We start from the raw sequence: 18,894 nt of genomic DNA on the forward strand, positions 1-18,894 counted from the left end.
TGTGAATGCTTGTGTTCCCTTCTGTCTTGGCTTAACCTTTATTATCTGGGGATCTTAATAAAAGTCTGTGTTATGTTATCTTTGTGTTCATGCTCTTGACGCAAGCGTGACAGTATGCTCAGTTGTAGATCTGTTTTCTTTACAGTTCTGTCTTTTTGTCTTTATCCTAATGCACTTTAATGTTTAAAGCGATTAAATAATACAGTGTTTCACTAATTATGGGTTAAAACTTCAGATTTTATTTTTCACAGGTTTTCACAGTTCTCTTATTTAGTAATAGAAAAATGGAAATATTCAAAAAATATGACCTTTGCTTTTTTTTTTTTTTTTACTGAAGGTTGCTGGAATGTTCAAGGGGTCTCATTGGTCAACTCAATTTGCACAGTATAGCCAATGAAGTAAATCATGGATAAGTTATTCCAAATTATTTATTAATTTTTTACACAAGATCTAATAAGTTCGAGTATAAGAGGGGACATTCTGTTCTGACTTCTAAATTTCTAGGAAGTTTTTTTCTTCTTTTTTAGATCAGTGTAGCTTCACACAGAGGTCTGTGAGGTGTAGGAATATTTGAGGATCATGAAAATGTCCTGAGATGAACATATCCAAATTTCATCCTCCTAGCTTCTAGTGAAGGCTTCTTAAATGTGCTCTAAGCGATTTTTGAAAAACACTTTTGACCACAGCGTCAGACAGAGTCCCAAAACACACTTGTAGCCAATCAGCTGTAAGGGGGCGTGTCTTGTAATGATAGCGAGAACAGAGCACTCAATTTGAGTGTACAGGACGGATATTAGTAGATCGACTATAGATAGAGAGAGATGGCAGATAAAAAAAAGAGGAAAATACCAGTGGTGGACGAAGTACACAAATCAAGTACTTGAGTAAAAGTACAGATACGTATAATAAAATAATACTCTAGTAAAAGTAAAAGTATTCCTTTTCAATTTTACTTGAGTGAAAGTACAAAAGTACTCGATTTTTTATGTACTTAAGTAAAAAAGTACTGATAGATAGATTTATTTGGCAATTTTATATAGGCTACTTAATTTAATTGTATATTAGCACAATTTTTTTTTAATAATCCTACCGCTCAAAATACCTGGAATTTTCTCAAAATAACCACTATATGGAGTCAAAACATATTTTTGTTGTTGATATGGACTACGCTGATGAGAGTGATGTAGTAATGTTCACTGTGAAGCTTACACTGTGAGAGAAAACAGATTTGTGACCCTGGACCACAAATCCAGTCATAAGGGTCAATTTTTCGAAATTGAGATTTATGCATCATCCGAAAGCTGAATAAATAAGCTGTTAGGAAAGGATGATATTTGGCTGAGATACAACTATTTGAAAATCTGGAATCTAAGGTGCAAAAAAATCAAAACATTGAGAAAATCACCTTTAAATTTGTCTAAATGAAGTTCTTAGCAATGCATATTACTAATAAAAATGTTTTGATATATTTACGGTAGGAAATTTACAAAATATCTTCATGGAACATGATCTTTACTTAATATCCTAATAAATTTTGCCATAAAAGAAAAAAAATATCATTTTGACACATACAGTGTATTTTTGGCTTTTGCTACAAATATACCCCAGCGACTTAAGACTGGTTTTGTGCTCCAGGGTCATATTTGATCATCAGATTTTCACCAGTAAGAAAAAAAGTGTTTTAAAGTTTGTTGTTTTGCAGAAAATCACGGTTATATATGACATGAGAATAAGGCCTGAAGTTAGGAAGAACATTTTAAGGAAAAAATTATTGTATTTTTATAGTGATTTTTTTTTTCTTCTCAAACCTTGTCTGTGGTGTAAACACCCCTCGCCAAATGCCCCAGAGGGCATCACTTCCCACTTTGATAATTACTGTAGTTGTAGTTGTTAGCTAGACAATTAGCATCAGCTACCAATATTTACTTATTTTCAGTATGGTTATGAATAAACATTCATATCTGTCTACTCGGCTAGTTAATTCAAGCAATATAAACATTTATACTGTTGATAATATTAAAACAGATGTCACATAGGGCTAAATGTGTAGCATTTTAATAGAACTGTTAATGTTATGGCAGCGGGAATTTGAACATGCATTGGTTATTTTGTTTAATCTGTGTTATTTTAATGTTTTGTTTTTTTGACCTAAGAGGCACTGATGCTGATGTGTTTGCATTCAAGCATTTCACTGGGCTTAAATAGATCACCCTTTACAGCAGATTTAGTTCACAAAGAAATGACAGTTTTTACCTAAATATGATTTTCAGTTACAATAATAAATCCTAAAATTCGACATTAGTAACTTACTTTTAGCAGCATCAGTCGTGCGCACTCACAAGATCTCCCGTTCGTTCACAAGATCTCCCTAGAGTTCTTACTTATGAATTGAGTTCACTAGAGACTCGCACTAAACGGTTCATTTGAATCAGTGAGTCATGTTGACTCTAGAACAGAAACCGCTGCAATCGGATCATTTATTAAATCGTGAATGAATCGTAGTAAAAAGTGCGATTTGCGAACCGATTTAAAATACTTGAAAAGATACTTGAAAAAATTTTACTTAAGTACAGTAGTGAAGTAAAGCAACTCCGTTACTGACCACCACTGGAAAATACCAGAGAAACAGAACATTAAAAAGATCGGGTTACGATTAGGCAAGAGGTAGGACCCGCATAAATATTGAAGCAGCTTTCCAGCGGTGGAGATAGATGAGTAATGTTTATTTTGCTTCTTTTAACACAACTTATCCATGTTGGCTTTTGTTTGAATATGCTTGTGTCACCTTTGCTTGTTTCCGCAATCGTTGTTGCCATGGCTGTGTATGTACTTGTGAAGCGGTGATTTCAAAAGAAGGGCGAGGTCCTGTTGGGTAATGGGTGTGTCTGTTTTGGTGCTTTAAAAATATAAACATCGTCTGGCAAAAATCACTCAGTGCACCCCTTATTATAGCTATTTAATTACTTACTTTAACTTGTTAAAACTTCAAAAACTTGTTAAATTCACCCTAAAATACATCATGCAAAAATATCATTATATTCAAGAAAAAAAAAAAAAAAATCAGTCTCAGTGGTTTTTATAGTCTTTAGGGTCTTTATGAGTTAGACTGCCTGTGTCATTGTTTAGAGAGCTTGTTTTCTGTTTGTTTTCTGTACTTATTACAACTGGACAATAAAATAGCCTTCAAACTATTTTTTTTTCTTCCCCTATGAGATGTACTGTAGTTCATCGGGATCGTGAACCTTTCTGCATGTGGTACATTGTGCAACCATAACTGTATTTTTGTTCCTCAAATTGAGTTTTTGCCAATAGTAATGGCATTCATATTCAGTTATAAGAAAAAGGCATTGGATACCAATCAGAATGTTTCATACAGGATGCCAAACAATCAGGACACAAGCAGCCGCTTCCATTTTACCCTTGCTAAATATGGTGTTCAGCAAAGGTTCACTGTGGAAACTATTACTGAAAAACCTAATAGCAGTTGTGCACAAGTCTTTTGTGGCAGGTTGATTGAATTTTGAGTACCGAAGACCAGGAAGAATTGCTAAAAGCTTCTGCAGGTCTCCAAACAAAACCTTTTTCTTTCCTCATAGAATTTTCAGCAGAAAGGTTAGGTATTTCTTCTAATTATGTCTCTTTTTCCCTGTGTGGAGCACCTCTCTGATTCCACCCTCACGGAGTGCTATTGATCCCCGCCTCTGGCTCACAACTGTCAGTACGCGCTGGCACATCCTTGCGCTGATGGCAAGGAAGGGCTTTTAGAGGGAGTGAAATCAAAAAGCAATTTACATGTTTTCCCTCTCTCTCAAACTCTTTCTCTCCCTCTCTCTCCTCCCACAGAACTCCTGTCAGCCTGTCACGAGCTGCATTGCCGCTACGGATGCATCATGACCAGAAACGGCACATTCTGCTTCTGTGCGGATGGATTCGAGGTGGGAGAGGATGGGCGTAGCTGCAGAGGTAGGCACTCTCAGGGTCATACCAGGCATCTCAGACGAACGATCGGCTTTGGGCGATGAGGGGGAGAGGGGTGGCTGTCCATCCCTAGGGTGTCTTTTCACACCTCTGTCCTGCTTTCTTTGACATGTGGCATTGACTCCAGAGAGGTCAAAGTGACTTCTCAGCCTGGTTTGGCCTAAATGAGACCCTCTGAGTATGATATTGAGGCTGGTTGTTGTACATGATGTTGAAATATAGTTGATCCATTGCCATGTTATGACTAATTGTCTCAGCAGAAATCAGACTCAAACAGGAAGTTGTAAACAGGGGAAAGATTTACCTCTTTACAGCAATGAATCTGTTCCAGTCAGGGAATATAGTACACAATGAGGTCTCTTGCCTTTTTAATTATTAATGGCACAAATCCTATATTTTCTTTGGGTAACGCTTTAGATTACAACCTGCAAAGAACTACATAAGTATACTGAATTTACGGTGTACGTTTCTGTAATTATAGTGTACCTATAAAGAACGTACGTGTAGGTATAAGTGAACAATGTGTTATGTTTGGGTTATAAAGAGGTAACAACCAGATATGCAACCTGCAAAGAACTGCGTAAGTAAACTGAAGTTTTGTTTTTTTTATTTGTAATTATAGTGTACCTGTTCAATACCTCCGTGGAGGTATAATGTAATAATATGCAATGTTTGGGGAATAAAGGGGTAACCTGTAAAATTACAAATCATTTATACTGTAAGTATTTTGAAACTAAAGCCCGGAACACACAAAGCCGATGAGCTCACATCCAAATTTGCCCTGACACACTAAGCCGATGCGCAACACCTGACTGCCAAGTAGCATGTCCATTCTGTGTTTTTTCTCGTGCACTGGTTCGCCAGCTAAACAGCCAATCAGAATGATCAGATGGCCCAACTGACCAACAAGCTCCAACAGCGATTCAACATGTCGAATTGGGCGAAAAAAAGCCAACGAGGACCAGCTTCAGCCAACGGTGTGAAACACATTAAGAAAAATTAGTCGACCCACGAACAAAAACTGCCCGACGGCTGACAGTTGGCTTGGTGTTTTCCGGGTTTAGGGGGCACCTTTTCTAATATTATGTGGTATGTATGGCCGAAAACAACAATATTATGTTAGGGAGTGATTTAGAAAGACAGTACTTTTTATAATTTTATATTGGTAGACCTATTTTATTATAGGCCTAGGTCTTTTTTTAACCATTCTATTGTTAAAGGATATATGATGGAGATTACTGAACAACAAAACTGGCCATCTAGTGAAAGGAGTTAATGAGTTTCTGCTATGATTTATAATTCACGAGTCTACTTACCTTATGAAAGCTTATTCGTCGATCTCAGCTGAGTCATACCAGCAATATCCCAACACCACTATCACCAAATAACTTTGCATGATATACCATCAAGGTTCACTGCAGCTTAAAAACAAGCTTACTGCTTTCCAGCTGTTCGCAGAAACAATACACAATACAACTTTTGTATTTCAGTGCATGTATACTGTGATGTTTTATAGAAAAAAAAAAAAAAAAAAAGTAGAGGGTTATTTTATAGTTATAATTAAAACTAGTGCATTATTTTCTCTGTAATTACTGTGCAAATATACACTTGTTCTGTGTTTAAGTCCAACTTGTTCCTCCCTTGTTCCATGTAGTTACAGTGTATATACAACAGTTGCGGGCTGTAAAAAAAAGCAAAGCAACTCTATACTTACAGTTTTACTAAAAAAATACTATACAGTTTTTTAAGATTATGTTAAATTTATTTATATTTTTCACCCACTGACAAAGCTAAACTATTATGGCCAAATCATCACGCCAATAATCCCATAGTAACAAACACTGGAAGTCAAGATTAAACTGTGTATTATAGCGAACTGACAGGATTTTACCATCTTTGATTTTACCATTTTAATCCACGTCCTGATCAGTTCCTGGCTTTACCGTGCTCATCATTCGCCGCTCAATGTTGTAAGAACATACTCGAACAAAACCCTCCAGTTTTAAATGAACACATTCCAGTCAGTTTCAAAAATCTCTCTCTTCTTCGCTTCGATTAGTTTCCTCGTATTTTCCACACATATTCCTGTCATGAGTGCCACAAACACCAACTTGATCGCCTCAAACTCCATTCCAGCTGTTTCCATTTCCCGATCACCACATTCACTGCTCCAGATTTAAAGGAACAGACTCCAGACAGTTTCAAAGTTGTCCCTCATTTATTTAGACCAATTCTCAATTCCAGAGCCCCCCTGCTCTGAACATTTTGAATGTCTCTCTGTTAACACACCTGATTTAAATAATCAACTCGTTAGAAGTGAGCTCCGTGCATGAACTGTGTTCCGATTGACATGGTGCCTACACAGTGTCCATTGCTCCCTACTCCCTGAGCAGGGAAAATCTATTGAAGTGTATTGCTTCTATTGAAGCAATAAGAGAAACATACAAAAAAATTCACTAAGAGCAGGGGGGCGCGAGGACTGGAATTGAGAACCGCTGATTTAGACGATTAGTCTCCTATTTTCCACACATTTTCCCATCTTAAGCACTGCAGACACGGATTTCGTCGCACACACATCCGTTCGCGTTTGAACTCACGAGACTTGCTGCATGCTCTCTTTCACATCCTCCACATTCCTAACCCAGCACTGTCGGGTTACTTATTACTAATATCAACGAAAAAATTGGGTCAAATCAAGTCAGCTTTCTAACCAAACAGTCTCACCCGATCGTTTGGATTGAAAAAATTACCATATATTATTCATTCATTCATTCATTCATTCATTCAATCAGTCAGACAGTCAGTCAGATACGCAATGTAAAAAAATAAGTACAATTCACTGAAGCATTGTTATTTAGACTAATTTTAATATTATTCTTGAATTTTCACTACTCAAGCCTTAGATGCGGATATGGCATAAAATTTCATTTATTTATTTATTTACTTACTTATTTTTTAAATGTTTAAACCCTGATACTGCCCTGAACTGTTAAACATTATATTATAATTATATTAGATATGTTTTAATAAATAGTTTATATAGAGTATATGCATTTTGTTACAGTGTTGTTGTTTTTTTTGTTTTGTTTTTTTTCTAAGAGAAATTTTAAGGTCTTAAAATTCTCAAAAGTAGATGCATACTTATTTTGTTAGTTTTTCTGTGAAATAGTTTATATATATTTATTTAAGGTCTAAATCAAAATCCTCATTAAAAAAACTCATAGAATTTATTTATTTATTTATTTAATATTATTATTATTATTATTATTATTTTTTTTTTTTTTTTTTTTTTTTTAAGGTTAAGAAAGCCCCCACTTCCACCCCATGACCTTTTTTCACTTACTATTCATTTTTTTGGAAGAAGAAAAAGCTTTTTAGGCTCTATTTTTTTACCCTGATTGTAGAAGGTTTCTCTGGACATTCAACTAGACAAATCAGTAAATCACCAGTGGAACATTACCCTTCAGTACAGCTTAAACAGCAAAGCTCTAGAGACTGGTGCAAGGCAGGACTTGCCCGTGGATACGAGGTGGCATAGGGAGAAGCCACCGAGAGGCCACATTAAGTGGATTTTATGTATTTGGGTCATGTTTGAGCACACCTAATTTGTCATAAATGACTCTTCCTCTGTGTACAGATCATGATGAATGTGCCATGTACGGGACATGCAGCCAGACCTGCATGAACACCTATGGGTCATATCGCTGCAGCTGTACAGATGGGTACAGCCTGCAGCCGAACAGACGCTCCTGCAAAGCCAAACACGGTAAGACCATGCTAAATTAATGACCGGGGATCTGTATAAGCTGCCTGAAATGTTGTCACGTCCTGATATTGTTCTTTCACAAGAGTGCACCGAGTTGAAACAAGGTGGATTATTACTCTGTGTGATATGAATGAAATTAACTTTCAGCGGCTGCAGCACTGCCTTAAGCTGGTAATTTTCTGACCTTAAAAAACATGTTCTGTATGCTTGAGAAATATGCAATGCTTATTAGATGTTGCGTGTATCTGAAATGACTTGTATCTGAAACAGCTTAGTTCTGCTCAGTGATCGCCATGCAAATAGGAGAGATTGGGGCTAGTTGTCACAGAGGGCAGTTGTCACAAAAGATTTCACAATTATTTTTTTTCTATATATCTCACAAAGTGACAACATACCCCAAGTCAATTCTTGTTTAAACTTAATTTAACTGAATATTTTCTTCTTCAAGTCATTAGTAATTCTACGTATGTATAGAAATTCTTCTCAGTTGTCAGGATTGCCTTTTCCAAGTGAGCTTTCAGGGATCACGTATGAATCCAGACTAAACCAGTTCAGCCTCTCATTCCCATAAGGACCTGAAAGTTGAGGCAGTTAGCTTTGGATATTCTGCTACAGTCCTTATATCAGTGTTGCTGTGCCAAGGGACAGAAATAATGGAGCTATTGGTGGAAGATAAGCCAGACATTGAGGATTAAGTGGAGGCTGAGTTTTATGAAGATCAGGGCCTGAAGGACAGCTATTCTCTGTCTTTATCAGCCCATGACAATGATTACTTGCCTAATGGCACCTGCCTGTGAGAGTGTCTCCCCACCAGTCACAAATCCAATCAAGTTTATCATTAAATCAGCTGCTTTTGTAATAAGGGGGTTTTGTAGGGAAAACACTCACTACAGTTCTTAATGGATTCTAATCCCTTTTGTAGATTGGTCATTTGTTTGGGCTCAGGTAACTGAAGTCGTTTTAATAAAAAAGCGTTATTGAGTCCCAAATGTTCAATAACTAGCATTTCTACAGCTGCGAGAATTCTTATAAAATATGGAGAAAATGTGCTGGATATATTTGAATGACAGTCTTAGCAGTGGGAAACCATATAGTTTAGAGCAAATAGTGAGCACATATATGTGTGGATCAGAGTGGACTGTCTATAAAGCATTGTTTTTTTGCTGCCTGTGAACACTTTCGTTCAGGTTTGCTGGTGTTGGATTGGCTGCTGTGTCTTAGCAAAATGGTGGATATTAAAAAAACATCTGAAATTACATATTAATTACAGTTTACAGCACCATTCAAGGAATAATTCACCCAAAATGAAAATTTGCTGACATTTTACTCACACTCAGGCCATCAGGGCAGATCTGAAGAAATATAGAATTATATCACTAGCTCACCAGTGGATCCTCTGCGGTGAATCCACAAGTAATCCATTCCATTAATTAAGATCTTGAGAAGTAAAAATCTGCCTCTTTGTAATAAATAAATTCTTCTTGGCTAAATCTTCTATCAATGATATTCCGTTTTCCAGTGAACTCTCATTCTGACACTGCAAAGGATCCATTTAAGCATCATATTTGTGTTCAAACATATGATTCATATTTTCAAAAGATTTACATCCATTTTTTATTATAAACGTTGTGGGAAATATCAGCTAAATGTTGATAGAACTGACTGGGACTATCTGGGGAATTATACACAGCAAGCAATTTGAAATTTTCCAGGTTTTTTAGGTCCTATAATGTCATTTGCAGTTCTATGAATTTTGGCGTTATAAACTGTCCCTGCTTATGTTTTTTTATATTGAGTACACACAATTTACAAATAACGTCTGTTACAGTGTGTGCTTGGTGTGACGGCCTCAAAAGATGCCTTGTGCAAAGCCTTTTGTGACCTAAAAAGATGATGCGTCCTAGTATTTCTGTTGCTGTGGTGCACTGCAACTGGTTTGCATATGTGTTTTAAATTAAATGGAGATTACGCCACTGTACGCTCGGTGGGAAATAGCTAGCAGGCAGCGTCGCACCTTGCTGCTGGATGTGGAAACTGTCCCGCGTTTAATCAATGTGACTGCTTTCCTATGAGGAATAAACTGAATATCATTACCCATAAACTTAACTGAACTCAGTGCTCACCCACATTAATATTAATTTAGCAGAAAGAGGTTGTTGCACTGGGATAACTATGGGGTTTCCATTAGATGTAAAAGCTCATGCATATAAATTTCAATGCATCATCTTTTCCCGGCCGTCTGACGGGGGCCAGCGGAGGATGACATAGCCATTAGAAAGGTGAATGTTAAATAAGACTCTTAAAAATAAATGCACTGCAAAATAATTTAAAGGAACAATCTTTTTTGGTTTATTTTACTTATATACTGTATATACAAACCTAAAAAAATTATTCACAGGTTGTGACATTCACACACACATATGCACATATACACACAAATTGTATTAAACAATGTGAATATAATACCCACTTTCACATACATTGCAAAACTGAATAAGAAGAGAAATGTCCAGCTTGACTGCTGTGTTCTGAAAATGGGTTTCTCTCCTAAGAGACATGCTTCTCAATTACCCGTGCCCTCTACGGAAGTCTGTATTATCCTATTCTACTGAAAGCATGGAATACCAAGGAAATGCCTGGCCACAAGCTGTCTTGTCACTATTTTCCTATCCATTTATTCCAGAGACTGGTGAAAGCCCTGCAGCACTGCTGATTGGAGGCTCGGATAATATTATAATCACAGCCCTAAATGGATCCCGCCTGCAAACCCTCAAACAACTGGACTCAAATGGAACTCATGGCCTGGATTTCAACCATAAAGAGGAATCAGTATGCTGGGTCACATCCTCAGAGTCCTCCGGACAACTCCGGTGTGCCAGGATGAGGAAAGCAAGTGGTTTCACTAAAGAACAGGAAGTAAAGACAGTCCAGAATCTCAACGGTATGATTCCTGTTAAACTCTCCTGCTACATTGAAAATACAATATGCTGAAAGAAAACTGGTGAATTGATTTTGATAGGTGTGAAGACAAAGTGAGATGACTAAATGTACGGTTGTGCACAGTTCTGAGTTGAATCTGCCTTAGAAATTCTTCTTGAATTATCTTCTCATGCTGAACGAAACATTTAGTGTAACACTGAGTTCTGCTTGACTGCGTAGTGCTTATCAATGCAAGCTGTATGAAAGCTAACAGTGCTTATAATTTATTTACCGCTACATGATTTTTTTTATGCACATTTGTATAGTTCATCCTAAAGAATGTATCCATTAAGTATTCATTAAAAGATTTCAAATCAAAAATGATTTATTACTCTTTTAATAATTAGCCTATTTTTTTTTTTTCTTTTTCAGTGTTGAATCAGAGAATAAGAACATGCTCTCATTTCAGGATATTGATCCAAACAATAGCCTCTAAACCAAGAATTTCTTTGACTTAAAGCAAAGCATTCCAGTTATAGCATATTTCAAGTCTGGCACAGTGCATTAAGAGCCTCTAATGGATCCCAAGTTTTTGATGTTGAAAAAGTAAATAAATTGTACTTATATGACTTAATTTATGGGGCACTTTTTGTTTTTGTTCAATGATAGGCTTTTTTATTTTTACTTAAAAAAGTGCACTGTTTGTTTTACTTATTTCTTCTAGTGTGTTTATCATGCTTGTTAATGCATTTAATTACATATTTTTTATATTCCATCTAAAATCCAATTAAAATGGATGAATATTCTATATAATACATCATATAAAGTGGCACTAACAACATTTAACAATGAAATATTAATTTGAAAAAGGAAAAGTAGCAATTGTAATATGTAGATTAGGAAATTATTTTCATGAATAAGGTCTTTAATGAATATGATTGATTGATTGATTAACACTTCATGGCAAGAATTCTCAATGACTTGTGCATGAACACATGCCAATTAATGATGTATCACATCAATATACAGTATTATCTTGTTTTGTGTAAACTGACCATGTTTTTCTTTGTTTCAGACGTTGATCAATTAGCCTTTGACTGGCTTACGGGAAACTTTTACTTTGTGGATCAAGCAAGCAACAGGATATTAGTTTGCAACCAGTATGGAGACACCTGTGTTACGGTGATAGACCTCGACCTTTTGAACCCTAAAGCAATCACTCTGGATCCTCTAATGGGGTGAGCTGAAAATGCATGAGGCGAGATTTCATCTTTGACAAGGCTTTTGATAATCTAAATCCTCTCACATATATTGCAATATTTTAGGCAAATATTTCTCTGAATGTGTCTTGCCTATACTGCTCCCAGAGCTCAATATTTACTCTTCTTTTCGTCACTGTCTGGTTGCATGATTGTGCTACGACTCCCACAGTCAGGAGTGTCATTAGTATTCCATGATTTATCTAGCATCCCACAGTCTTGAACGCCCTTGCAGAAATCTGCTTTACATGAGTTTTGTTTTGCTTTGACACCACAAAGCCGCAGTTGAAACAAGGGGGTGGCGGATCCCTCACGTCAGCATGGTGATTGTGGAAATGTTTCGGGAGAAATGAGTAAAAGAACACAAAGAGTCCTCAAAGGAGAGAAGGGCAGCATGATTATTCTAGTCATTAGCTGCTAAAAGGAGTTCCGTGGTAATATTCCCGGCGAGCTTAGAATAGGAATTCAGGAGAGAGTTTGTCCCATTTATTCATGAGAGTGCAAGGACAGGCAGAGCACTCTGTTCCGGGTTTTTTAATGAGACGCCTTGCGCCCAGTGAACCTAAATTGTAGCACCGGTGTTCAGCAGACTAAAGACTGCAAGGAGAGCCCAGGCCATCAATTTCACTTCCGTTCTTCGGTGTGTGGTTGTCATGCTTTTGTTTTCGTGCTGTGACTCTGACAAAAACGAAATCCTGACTGCCCTGAATGTAGGCGTGCTTAAAGGAAATGACAGCCGTTTATCTCTTTGAGCCTAAATGCTGTGTTCTTTCTCCTGTGATCATCAACAACCTCGCAGATCTTTTAAAAACTTTCAAGACATTTTGAAAGGAATGCACAGAGGACTGAATCCTCTAGTTGCATCGCTTTAGTGTTTGGCATTTTAGTGCTAAAGTATTTTTATTGCCGTGTGTACAGTATAAGGCAGAGGTGGTCCATTCGTACATACAGTATGAGTGATAGAAATTGTAACACTCAGTATGGCGGCTGTCTTTTTGCTAAAGGTAAAAAAAATGTATTTTTTGCAAAGGGATTTCGATGCTCAATATGGTGTCTAGGAATAAAAGTCAATTTTACAACTGAAGAAAAAAAATGTCACCAGTTTGTTCTCTCTAAACCAATTTTTTCCCTCTAAACCAGTTTTTAATATTACCTGATTTACATGTTGTATCAGGTATCAGGTGATTCAGGGATACATTATATCATAAAAATAAATGTACTAAAGAATAATATGTACAGTGGTGGCCAAATTTATTAGAACACTAGGTATCTTGAAGCATCTTGGAGACGTTGCCACAGTTCTCTTGGATGTAGTCTGTCTCAGTTTGCGCTGTTTCTTCATTTCATTCCAGACAGACTGGATGATGATGAGAAAAAATATCTATGTGTGGAGTACTGGCTCTTTTCAGACTCCATGTGCAAACAAAATTTCACTGGATTATTACAATTAGAGGGATACTCCTTCCCAAAATGAAAATTTTGTCATTAATCACTTACCCCCATGTCGTTCCAAACCCGTAAAAGCTTCGTTCGTCTTCAGAACACAATTTAAGATATTTTTGATGACAACCCTCAAATAACGACTTTATTCAACAATTCCTCTCCTCTGTGTCTCTCCAAATCAGCATAGCGCCATTTTGGCAATTCTGAGCTGTACGCAGGTGGCGTACGCTCTTCTGTGTCAGCCGCAGTGCGCCAGTGCGCTGTTTGCTTTCAAACCAAAGCATAAATACACATAAAAAATATATATATATATCCTTGTGGCACGGCTTATACAGAACAGCGTTCATTTTGCCTTTAATGGCAAAATGGATGCTTGGAAATATAAACTGATATTTCCTGCTGACACACTACTACAAAAGATAGAAATAACTGACTTAAACCCTTTTTTAGCTAGTGAAAATACTAGTGTTCTAATAATAACTTAACAGTGGCCACCACTGTATGCATTATGGGCAAAGAAATATATATAGGCTGTAATAAAATTATCTACGATTTGAAAGCAGAAGTCATACATAATGCACAAGTAAGGTGAAAGCAAATGCTTCAGTCTTTTTGGCCAAATGAAAAACTTGGCTAGATACAGAATTGCTTTGTTTTTCTAGCTTTCAACCCTGCAAAGCTCTTGGTGTGCAGTACATATGCTGTAGGATATGGCTTTAGAAACATATGCTTCTGGTTTTGAGCTTTTCTCTTGGGCTCCCATATGTTTTCGAAAGATCCCCTTATTCACCTCACAGAGCCGACCTTAAGCAGAAAATCCGGTTTAGGAAAAATCTTGAAGTTGGCCCTTTTTACCCTTATCAAACAAGCTCAACACTGTTCCTCCTCCATTCACTGTGAACATGCCTTTTTGTGTCCTTTTATGGTCCATGATGAGCATGTAATTGTACCAACTTAAACGCTTATTTTATTTATTTATTTATTTATTTTTTATGCGCCGTTGGTGCGTTTACATGAACATAGCCCACGGGAATGGCTCTCTCACATTTGTACATGGCCTTTAGTGTATCCAGTCAGTTTCCTCCCGGGAATGTGGGAGAGGAGTGCAGCGGTTAAACCTCCAGGCTTCAGCAAAGTGCTGTTTACTACATTACACTGCCATTCTGCTTTTTCTGGTCCTCCTCCTGTAATTGGCGAGATGAGGTTGGAGCTGCTTGTATGTGAGGAAGGCTGAGGGAACGCAGGAGGTCTGTCAGCCTGGAGCGCTTGAGTGAAAACAAAAGAAAGTGAGGTGGTTTGTGATAGTGGCTCAGCATGAGGTATAGTAGTTATGGAAAGAGTTCAAAAAACATTAAGTGTTTCGCTTGTGGTTCTGAAATATTTTTCCTTCCCTATTTTTTTTTTTTTTTGTCCAATTTCTCGCCTGCTTTCCTGAAGGAGCCTCCATCCTCTTGTATGCTTCTGGAGAGGCTTTATGAAAAATTTTGCTTTCTAATTTGAAACAAAAATCCCAGAGAGGGAATAAGACTGAACTTGGTTTAACCTCGCTTTTCAAAGTCTAACTTATTCCCCAAATCAATTTGAAAAAGCAGGATGAGAGATATTTTTTAATCAGTGGAGAGTGTGAAACTAGAATTTTATTTAGAGCAAAATGAAAATCTTTATACATTCACTATTCAAGACCCCCCCCCACCCCCCGCCTTTCTTGTTTGGTAATCTGTCTTGGTGAAAGAAAGGGGAGGCATTATTTGTTCGGTCTTCTCTACAGTAATGAAATTCCCCTTTGGTCCGGGTTTGGGTTGGACCATTGTGTCACCTTGCAGTGATTACTTAAAGTCAGGGTTGAAATGTCTAAAGAAGCAGATGAGATGTATTACTGGGTCAGATTGGTTCCCGTTGTGTTTTGTGGTTTGTCTGGGCTTATTGAGTTTGTTATCTAACCCCCAAACAAATAAATAAAGTATTGTTGATTTATCAATCTGTGGTTATTGTTATGTGGTATTACAACATTCACTGCAAGAATATCTTCTGCATCCATGTCTCATCTGTTTGTATTATTAGAATCAGTTGTAGAAAGTATATACACCATACAGTGAACAATGGTGGAAACCAAGCACTTGAATCTAATATATGACAGTGGCTTGCTCAGAAAGAGATGGATCATCTTGCTGACAATGTATAATATAATTTATTTAAACAAAACATATGTTATTACAGTTTAAAACCATCTATTTTAATGTTTCAAAATGGAATGTATATGGTAGCACTTTAGTTTAGGGACCAACTCTCACTATTTGCTGTTTGATTATTAGCATGCTTATTACTAGCATGTTGGTTGTTTATTACGTACAAAGCACACATTGATGCCTTATTCCAGCGTTTCCAAATCCAAGTTCTTGTGCCCCCTGCATATTTCGTATATTTCTCTTATCACATTATATTTGACCGTAAGTGCCCAGCGAAGTGGACATCACCGGATATTCCGCCATGATTCCAGTTCGAAACAAATGGTCCATTCAAAGGGCCATTTAGAATTTTAGTTTAGAATTTAGATCCTTCAGAAATCACTCTAATATGCTGATTTGGTGCTCAGCAAACATCTTTTCATCTTTTTCTTTAATCTTTTGTAACATTATAAATGGCTTTGATGCATGCTTGCTGAATAAGAGTAATAATTTCTTAAAGAACACCAAACTTTTGAACGGTAGTGTATATTATTCATATTATGTAATGTATTTATTCCTTACTTTTAAGTGGCTTGTTACAAGTTGAGTGTTGCATTTTCAAGATGGTACTGTATGTCGTTAAACACAGTGAAGTTTGCCAAATTGAAAATGTGCTTTCCAGTTTTTTGTATAATATGCATTAGACTGTGGGCAGTCTGAGGATGTGGCTGAAAGTATGTCTATTTGATTTTCAATCCTGTTTGTACGACTTTGAACATAACGGAACAATGCAGTTAATGTTTTTTTTTTCCTTCTAGTATGAATTGTTCTTTTCTTTATGGAACAGTGTAGTATCAATTTCTGTATTGAGGGCTGAGCTGTTTCAAATTTGAAGAAAAAAAAGGATCTGGCTGAGAAACACAGAGCAAGTCAAACACACCACATTATACTGGAACTTTGTATGTGTAACAGGAGCCAATTAGTTTTTTTTTTTTTTGGCAGGCAGAAAAAGCATCACTGATACAAGGTTCAATTATTTCTAGCATTCAGAAAACAAAAGATTTGATGAGGGTCAAGAAGCAGAAGCCTTAGAGAGACATGCTTTTTTACATCTTTTACTAATATTCTAATCAGCTAAAAGTCTGACTTTGAAATATTTAATGAGTTCTCCTACTTCAGTCCCCAAGGGACAAATAAAATGACTTACAAGAAAAGGTTGATACTGCGCTGCAAAAAATTCTCGATAACATTAGACTACGAGATGGATCTGCCATGATAAAAAGCTCCTTATGGTGAAGTTTTTTTAAATTTCCTTTATGTTTCATGTTTGCTTCTCTGGAGCAATTAAGCACTTGGAGACTTCTGGCTGCGTGTGAATTCTTTCCTTGTTAGATTCCTAATTAAATTATGTGTTTGCAGTATCAGCCACTAGGTATCTGATGTTGTTAGAGCTTGAACACTCAGTCGAACACACTTTGCATTCACTGGTAGACTTTTTGTAGCTTTTTGTAGCCTGGTCATTTATCTGCATACACAAAGGACAAAAAAGGATTTTTTATTTTCTTTTTTTGAGCAGGGCTGCTGTAATTGAAATACTTCAAAGGAGGATGGCGTCATTTGATAAATGCATTTATGCCTATCACTAATGAGGTCTTGCTTTAATTGGCAGCATGTTTTATGGGTGGAAACAAAAAGAAAGTCTTACAGGAACAGCCAGTGATGAAAAATAGTTCTCATGAGATCTTGTTGTTTTATGTGTCACAGTAATGTGTAATTTTAAGGGAATAGGAAAGAATGTGTCATTATTTACTCTACCAAATGTTGTTTCAAACCTGTATAGTATACAGAATGCTTCCTTGGTCACTTCTAGCTGTTGTCTTATGGAAAGATTTACGGGTTTGGGATGACATTAAGATAAGCAAATAAGAATAGAAGTTTAATTTTTTGGGTGACCTCAATATGTTTTAATAAAAAAAAAATGCACTTCCTGATCACATGCAGGATGCTCTTCTTCACTGACTATGGGAATCAAGCCAAACTGGAGCGCTGCAACATGGATGGCACCAACAGAACTCGACTTGTGGATTATAAGGTTGAGCGGCCGACTGCCTTGGCATTGGATCTGGTGAAAAAGTTGGTGTACTGGGCAGACGCATATCTGGATTACATTGAAATGGTGGATTACAATGGCAAAAACGGACACACTATCATCCAGGGATATCAAGTGAGTTCCTGTTCTTATTTTGGCATTGTGGTTTGTCATTTTGCAGCTTTATACATTACTGTTTAAAGATTTGGGGTTGAAGAATTTTGTTTATGTTTTGCAAAGAAGCCTCTTATGTTCACCTAGGCTGCATTTATTTGATCAAGAATACAGTATAAACAGTAATGTTGTGAAATCTGGTTACAATAAAAAAAAAAAAAACAACTATTTTCTATTATATTTTAAAATTACATTTATTAATGTAATGGCAAAGCTGAATATTCAGCAGCATTTACTCCAGTCTTAATTGTCACATGATTCTTCAGAAATCATCCTAATATTAGCATACTAGTATGATTCGTGAAGGATCATGTGGAAATTTGGTGCTCAAGAAACATTAATTGTTATAAATGTTAAAAACAGTTGTGCTGCATAATATTTTCGTGGAAACTTCTGTCACATTTTTTGCAAAAATAAAAAAATAATAATTACTTACCTATGTTGATTTTGCTCATGTTCACATTGGTCATGCGAATTTGGAGGGAATGAAAAAGGTTGGTTTGAAAGTGACTTGTGTCACTACATTATTGACAATAGACAGCTGACTTTTTTGTCTGCGAAATCTTGCCAAAATTTTGCTAATGTTACCATTTTTAATATACCAAAAAATATGTTGATTAGATAATTGAGCTCTTAATAGTAAAATTATTATGATATGCATACTTAGCAATGGTGATGTGATGGGAAGTAGATGGTTGTTTGTCTGATGAAAGATTTAAATAATTCCTGATAGGGGAAGAAAGAAACCAACACAGTTGTACACATATTTATTTCAAGTATTAATTGGCTTTGGCATTTATACCCAGCAGCAACTGTATCTGAGTGGCTTCATCTCTGCTTTAATTTCTCAAGCTAGTTCTTGCATTAATTAGTTTAAATGAACACAGGCTATAGAAACAGATTCACCATTTGAATATTTTACCTGAAGTGCACTTAAGAGGACGGTAATTATGGATAATTATTATTCAAAAGTAGACCTCAGCTAAGCAACCCAAAGATCTTCTCGTTGTTGGAAAGTGTGGAAGGCCACGTACATTGAGTAATGGATGACTGTATGCAGGCAGGTGCGGGTTTGCTTGGTTTAATGGAGCTCTTAATTGT

The 18,894-nt window shown here is 36.5% G+C and overlaps 1 protein-coding gene across 1 annotated transcript in view; it reads left to right on the plus strand.

Annotated features, from left to right (window-relative positions):
- Positions 1–18,894, plus strand: part of lrp1bb (low density lipoprotein receptor-related protein 1Bb) — a 247,096-nt gene that overhangs the window by 96,649 nt on the left and 131,553 nt on the right. The window contains exons 4-8 of the mRNA XM_042731628.1: positions 3,844–3,963; positions 7,616–7,744; positions 10,428–10,685; positions 11,739–11,901; positions 17,532–17,754. Coding sequence (XP_042587562.1) covers positions 3,844–3,963; positions 7,616–7,744; positions 10,428–10,685; positions 11,739–11,901; positions 17,532–17,754 — 893 coding nt within the window. The remainder of the gene's footprint in view (positions 1–3,843; positions 3,964–7,615; positions 7,745–10,427; positions 10,686–11,738; positions 11,902–17,531; positions 17,755–18,894) is intronic.

The sequence above is a fragment of the Cyprinus carpio genome, chromosome B9 (genome assembly GCF_018340385.1).
Source record: "Cyprinus carpio isolate SPL01 chromosome B9, ASM1834038v1, whole genome shotgun sequence".
Taxonomy (NCBI): domain Eukaryota; kingdom Metazoa; phylum Chordata; class Actinopteri; order Cypriniformes; family Cyprinidae; genus Cyprinus; species Cyprinus carpio.